The 7,567-nt window shown below is 37.1% G+C and overlaps 1 protein-coding gene across 3 annotated transcripts in view; it reads right to left on the bottom strand.

Moving 5' to 3' along the window:
* Positions 1–725: 725 nt before the first annotated feature.
* Positions 726–7,567, bottom strand: part of CPSF2 (cleavage and polyadenylation specific factor 2) — a 29,908-nt gene continuing 23,066 nt past the window's right edge. For all 3 annotated transcript variants that reach the window (XM_005285432.5, XM_065595625.1, XM_065595624.1), the window contains 2 exons: positions 5,290–5,424; positions 726–5,182 (listed from right to left, as the gene is read on the bottom strand). In XM_005285432.5, the coding sequence (XP_005285489.1) occupies positions 5,090–5,182; positions 5,290–5,424 (228 nt within the window). In that variant the 3' untranslated portion in view covers positions 726–5,089. The remainder of the gene's footprint in view (positions 5,183–5,289; positions 5,425–7,567) is intronic.

Below are 7,567 nucleotides of genomic sequence, written 5' to 3'. Positions count from 1 at the left end.
AGTGTCTCTTACATAGGGCTAAAAGGACAGAAAGCAGATGTCAAAATTTCCGCCTGAAACATAGAAAGGGATGGGCTGTATAATCCAACACAGTCACAAAAGTTTTATTGTCAATTCCAAAAAACAAAATCTAAATTTCTTTAGACCATTTCAGGATCAGACCTTACATAAATTTGCCTCAATCTGGAAAATCTGCATGGAGAATGTAAGAATGGCTATACCAGCCCAGTATCCGGTCTCTGATAGTGGCCAGTGCTAGATGCTTTAGAGAGAATGAACAGAACACCGCAATTTCAAGTGATCCATCCCATCATCCAGTTCCAGCTTCTGGCAATTAGAGGTCTAGAGACACCTGGAGGATGGGGCAGCATCCCTAACCATCTTGGCCAAGAGCATTTAAGGGACCTATCCTCCTCATGAGGATTAGTAGTGCTTAATTTGGTACAATTTATATCACTGAAATCAAGAACCCTTTCTTTACTGTAATTCCCATTTACCAAACTTGCAGTACAAACTAGCCTTTGGCAAGCAATTTCAGCAGTTGCTTAGCTCATTATTATTCAGCTGTTGAGCCACAGCTCCAGACTACATCACCACCTAAGAGGATTATGCAACAACAGGTGATTACTGCTTAAACCTCTCATATTGAGCTTGTCTCCCATAACATTTTAGGTTTCTATGGATACCTTTTTTCAAGGAAAACAGCTAGTGGTTCAACAGACATCTCACTTGGAAAAACAAATGTAGTTTATTTTACTTAACATTACAGTGGCAAATTATCATTGTCCATGAGTGTACAGTTTGATGGTGCACAGTAGGATTAAAATCTAGTCCCCCAAATCTCCATCCATGGATTTTTAAAAATGCATTTTTTAAGACAGCGGTTCTCAAACTGTGGGTCGCGACCCTGTTTTAATGGGGTTACCAGGGCTGGCTTAGACTTGCTTTGGCCCGGGGCAGCAGGGTTGAGATTATATCCCATCAGCCTGGGATTGAAGCCCTTGGCCTTCCACTTTACCTCCCCGCCCCGGGTGGTGGGGCTTGAGCTTTGGCCCCCTCACCCTGGATCAGGCTTCAGTCCCCACTCCTGGGGTTGTGTAGTAATTTTTGTTGTCAGAAAGTCGCAGTGCAATGAAGTTTGAGGACCCCTGTTTTAAGACTTATCCTCTTCTGCATTTTTGCTAGGTAGCAAATCTAAATATACATTATATACATATTTACAATACAAATGTAAAATAGCTAATGAATAATTATAGGGGTTAAGCATGTTTTTGGGGAAATAAAAAGTGGAGGAAAGATGCTAGGAACCACCCACCAGCACAAGAATATCTTCCTTAAGGTTTTCTATGTCATGAGTGTTTGTAGTATAAAAGAATCTCAGTATTTAAGAATATGGCTGACTTATTTAGTGGGAACAAGTTCTCATCTTCTGTTCACTAATTCCTAAATTCTTTCCAACACTAGGAACATTCTTCAAAGACAACTGGACCCTTTGCTTTGGAGGTAGATCTGGAAATTTCAGTCTCCCGTTCCTCACTAGATATGTCAAAACTACCCTCACTAAACAAATATTCACATCTAGTTGTTAGCCCTGGAGCTCTGCCTGAGGAGTACCAACCAAATTTTTGTTAACTCAGGTAACTATATGCCAGGGACTAAACCTGGCTCCCTTGAAAGGAAAGATTCCCCAGCAGTATCTATCTATCTATATATCTTGCATATATTTTTTCTCTAAATCTTTCCCCCCCACTGTTTACTAATATCAAAGTGTTGCACACAAAAAGACCTGGATAATCTAAAGCCACCACTGAAATGCAACCATCTTTGCAGTACAATGTGACAACAAGGCAATGGTACACAAAATAATTTTTAGGGCAGGGAAGTGAAAAGTAACTTATAAAATTAGGGGAATTTAGGCAGGCAGAATGCAATGATCTCTTCCATAATTTGGCCATGATGGGTCATGCAATATGATAAACATCAATAATTCATAATGTGTACCAACCATTATCTCACACAAAGTAAGAAGTTTAGTCTAGTTGGGCATTGTACCTTGAGGAAACAGACTTCACCATAGACAATTCTCTATAAAAAGCTTCACTTATTACATGGGTGTATTCAACCTTGCTGGAAACAGAGAGAGAGAAAAAAGCAGCATTTTCTAAAAATGAGTATATCTAGATGTCAGGTCCAGTTAATTGCCCAATTCTGGGTATACCAGACTCAGGAGTCACTATTCTACAGATTCTATTACAAAACAGAGCCTCAGAATGATGAACACTTGCTTTTGAACCAAAAATGTTTATTTTTTAAACTCAGATGTCTTTTCAACCAGAAAGCTTCTCTGTAACACAGGAAAAGGTCTTTAGACCTCCATATTTATAACTTACCTTACACTGATAGTTTACAAAATTCTAAACATTTTAAAATATTTTGATGAGTAATGTCATTTACTGTGTGCACAGCGCACTTGGAACTTCCATTAATTTAAATAGTAATCCCTGACACAGATGATTTGGGGATTGAGCCCTATACCTCAAATCACCATCCAATTAAAAAGAAAAACCAACCCCTCCCCAACAACCATTATTTTTAAAGGGTGGAAAAAAACCAAACATTGTGGTGCTTCGTATGAACTAAAAAACAAAACAAAACAAAAAAACTGATTTCATCCTCCTGACTTGACAGATGTCTTTAACAGATTTCTATGCATAAAGGCTTTAAATTAATTTAACAAATTTTAAAAAATAAAATATCAGTAACAACCATGGAGTGTAAAGTACTATACAAGCTTCTAGCTGCTTCTATCTTGAATCTTACTGAAAACCTTTAAAAAAAAACAAAAACAAAAACTTATGCCTGACCTTAAAATGTTCTCCAAAGGCAAAATGCTTCCTTTCCCAACTGGAAAATTCACACACTTTTTTGTGCCTTGCTACATCAGAGTGCTTTTGATTCAGCAGAGTAGCAATGAGTTTTATGGTAGAACTTTTCTGACAGTTGGGACCCAAAGGGCTTGTCTCTTTGCTTGTTTATATCAAATGAAGAAGTGTCTGACTAGGTACCAGACATCTCAATTTTCCAGCATAGTTTTACCAAAGGATTGCTCTCAAGTGTTCTCATAAGAACCTTTCCATTCCAGTTTAATACTGGGCATATTCTCCTTCCCGCTGTTAAAACTTATTTGCAAAGGCTTCCCTGAATCTTTTGCCTTAAACAATTCTCAATATTGCCCAAGGGGGTGGGGGAGAAGTAGATTTTCAACTTTGATAGAGTGTATTTGAGTTGAGGTAAAGCAGAATGAATAAAAATTAGCCTTTCACCCACATGAAAGTCATTTAGCTTCAAGGTAAACCTCAACTTAGGTTATGGGGACTGATGATTATAGAAATCTTCATTACATTTTATATTAAAAGGCGTGGTCCTACATTTCTTTCCCATAAAAAAAGCCTACTTACTTAAAATTCCTTCATGGTATTTCCTCCAAATTCCATGAAGTGGTGGTAAGCAAGGAGAGGAGAATGAAGAAACTTGGGTTCAGCCCCCAAGTACTACAGATCTCTCATTATTTCTAGTCAGGAATTTGTGTGCATCAAAATACATAAATTTCCTCTAAATCATATTTTAGAATGCATTACACATTTTTACATCTAGTATCAGAAGTTTCTGAATGCTTATCCCAGTTTTCTTTAAAAGTTGGAATAGGAACTTAAAACAGTATAAACAGACAACTTGAAGAATAGCTATAAAATGCCTAATAGTCAAGAATGAACAACAAACTAATGTTCACTTCAGCAGCAGCTCACAGAGCTGGTTTTTGCCCATATTTCATTAAAAGTTTTGTTTGCCTTTTTTTAAAAATAAACAAATGAAGGCTGAACAAGTTTAAGACACCGTCGTTGTAATAAACAAAGAATAATTTCAAACACTGGTTAAAACCAAAGGTCGAGAATAAAAAAGTAATTTCTCATGAATAGACCAGTGCTCTGCATGTGTTCCATCACTGTTTTCAATTCAGAAATGTAAGAAGTTAAGTGACCCAAGACTGTTCATATTCAACTAAAAATCTAACAAATTTTGGTACCAGTGGCTGTAATCCCACTGCCAGCAATAGGAAAAACAAGTAGTATGAAACCTCGTACCAAGGGGATAAATCCACAAAGTGAAGAATTCAGACTTAAGGACAGAATACCTTCCTGAACTTAGCTCACTGTGCACTGCTTATTATAAGAATTACAGAATGCAGGTGGTTTTTTTCTTGAAAGTATTAAAATCAAAATTCTCAAAAGAGAAGTATAATTGGCATAACAGATTGCAACAACTAGACGTTACACATATACAGTAGCTAGAAAATGCAAAAACATGTGGTTAGCAGATCTGTCAGACAACTTTTGTTTTTCCAGTCATTTTGTATTAAAGTACCTTATAACATTTTAAAGCTGGCTTTTTGACCCAGGAAACTGAAATTTTATTTCACAATATCTTATGATGTACTGTATCAATCAGTAGCATGAAGCAGTTACAGTATTAACAAGGGTGCATATTAACCATTGCAGGAAAGTCACTATTAAGCACTTGGCCAATTTTCAATGGCCTAGAAACTTTTTACTGAAACTTCTACTGTTCAGTAGAAGAACCTCCCCCACAAAAATCAAAGACAACCCTTTCTTATATTTTTAAAATAGGAAAATTGATTCTTTTTATACATTTGCATTCTTAGGCAGAGACTTGGAATGCCATGACATGTCAAAGAGCATGTTTATGACTAGTTAAATCCTTCTTGGAAGAAAGTTCATAAAGGAAACTGTCAATCTCAATTATAGCATACCAATGGTATTTGCAACAATAATCTTTAACAGTTTGAAAGCCAACAATGTGGAATGTACCAAGAGATGTCTTACATAGAACTGTGGTAGCAATTATTTACCTGTTTAGGTTAGTTTACTGGATTTTGATGTCTAACTTTTCTGAAGAATCAGTATTCTCTGTAGAAATTAGAAAATTACAAAAAGATACCCACAAAAATAAAAAGGTAGAAATCTCCACTATCTTTTAAAGTTCAAGTAAAGACATCTTCACAGCATCTCCTTTAGACAATGGCATATTGCTCGTATAAAAGATCTCTTATTCTATAGAAGTCCTGGCAAAGACAGCCTTCCAATCCAATGCGCCCTGTTTCAGTCTGAAACAAAAAACATACTTAAATCTATTATCTTGACAGTGAAGTGGTGAGGGAGATACACAATGCATTGCATATATTCTAGATATTTTTTAAAACAACATACTTACCCTACGAACAGCCACTAGGTTGTTGCACACAAGTACCCCTCCTACAAATTCAGCTTGAATTCCTTCTCGCAGAAGAACTTGTTTAAAATCAGACAGTCTTGGCTCATTCATGAAAACAGACTGATGTCCAATAACCTTTCAATGAATAAAGTACAAAGAAGAAATCTTCTAAAGATTTTAGTAAAACATTTTTATGAAGCCTTTATAATAAAGTAACTCAGTATACGATTGGGGGAAAAAATATTCTAGGGCTGTCAAGCGATTAAAAAAAATTATCGCGATTAATTGCACTATAAACAATAATAGAATATCATTTATTTAAATATTTTTGGATGTTGGCTACATTTTCAAATATATTGTTTCAATTATAACAGAATACAATGTGTACAGTGCTCACTTTATTTTTTATTACAAATATTTGTGCTGTAAAAAACAAAAAAATAGTATTTTTCAATTCTCTTAAGTACTGTAGTGCAAACTCTTTATCATGAAAGTTGAACATACAAATGTCAAATTATGTACAAAAATTTCTAAAGATAGCTACAGCAGGACCTAAGGTTTAAGAGTCATGCTTTCAGAAGGCTTAAAGGAGCAACACTCCAATGCGGAAACTACGGAACCCTAACCATCAAAAAGAAAATCAACCTTCTGCTGGTGGCATCTGACTCAGATGATGAAAGTGAACATGCATCGGTCTGCACTGCTTGGGTCATTATTGAGCATGGACATGCCGCTGGAATGGTGGTTGAAGCATGAAGGGACATATGAATCAGTGCATCTGGCATGTAAATACCTTGCAATGCCTGCTACAAAAGTGCCATGTGAACGCCTGGCAGCATTATCTCCTGCAAATGTAAACAAACTTGTTTGTCTGAGTGACTGGCTGAACAAGAAGTAGGACTGAGTGGACTTCTAGGCTCTAAAGGTTTATGTTGGTTTATTTTTGAATGCAGTTATGTGACAAAAAAATAAATCTACATTTGTAGGTTGCACTTTCACAATGAAGAGATTGCATTATGGTACTTGTATGAGATGAACAGAAAAATACTGTTTCTTTTGTTTATTGTTTTTACAGTGCAAATATTAGTAATAAAAACAATAACAAAGTGAGCACTGTACACCTTGTATTCTGTGTTATAATTTAAATCAAAATATTTGAAAATGTAGAAAAACATCCAAAAATCCATTCAATTGGCATGCTATTGTTTAAAAGTGTGATTAAAACTGAGTTTAATCACGATTAATATTTTAAGCCACGGGTTAATTATTTTGAGTTAATAGTGTGAGTTAACTGCGATGAATCGACAGCCCTAATTTATTTGATTTCCCCTTTGATAGGTGTAATGATTTTAAGAAGGCCTCCTCACTCGCAACTCCGGGTCTCTGCTGGGAGCATGGACCTGCAGGACACGGCATGGGAAACTCCGGTTTCCTTTTCAAGCTCTGTGATCTTAGCAAAGTCTACTAGGGTGAGATTCTCACCCATACTCAAGCCCTTTTATGCCAGATGAAAGAGCCCTATAAGCCCTGGATCTAGCCAAGAGAGGATTTCCCCCTACATAGGCATTGTGTCAGACAGCCATAAGGCTGCCCTTGTAGGACCTGCTCACAAGCCCTGGGGCAAGGGGTGTGCTGGGAGCGGTGCCCCAACAATCAACCCTGTGGTTCATAGCACAGCCCAGGAAGGCTGCCATAATTTAGATAGCCCTAGGTGCCTTCCCAAGTTATGCTCCCAGGGATACAGAGGCCCTCAGCAGTACTGGTTTGGGAAGATACAAAGGTAGCAACCTACCTCCATCTGGGCTAAGAGTTGCAGCACAAGACCTTACCCTTAATATCTGTACGTCTCAGTTTTCTCTTTTTTAAAAGGAGTTAATGATATCTACCCAAATACGCAAAAGTATTTGAGGACTAAGGACGAAGAGTGCTATTAAGAATTGCACTGTCTGATCTTCTGCTTGTCAGTTAGGTGCTTCTTTTTGAAATTATATTTGTGCATGTATCTATCTTTAACCTACATATGATAAGGAAACATTTACCATAGTGTCAGATGAAATTTAAGAGTAAATCCAAGGAGTGTTACTAACTAGGGCTGTCAATTAATCACAGCTAATGCCTGCGATTAACTGAAAACAAAATTAATGCGTTAATTTTTTAAACACATTAATTGCATACCTCTGGGTGGAGGGGGAGGGGAGAAAGGCATTGGTAGTGAAGGGGCTGAAGCCTCAGCTCGGAGCCTGGTGTAGGGGTGGAGGCTTGAGCCTGGAGCCCCACG

This window comes from Chrysemys picta, chromosome 4 (assembly GCF_011386835.1).
Source record: "Chrysemys picta bellii isolate R12L10 chromosome 4, ASM1138683v2, whole genome shotgun sequence".
Taxonomy (NCBI): domain Eukaryota; kingdom Metazoa; phylum Chordata; order Testudines; family Emydidae; genus Chrysemys; species Chrysemys picta.
The sequence above is the reverse complement of the archived record's forward strand: the minus strand, read 5'-3'. Positions and strand labels throughout refer to the sequence as shown.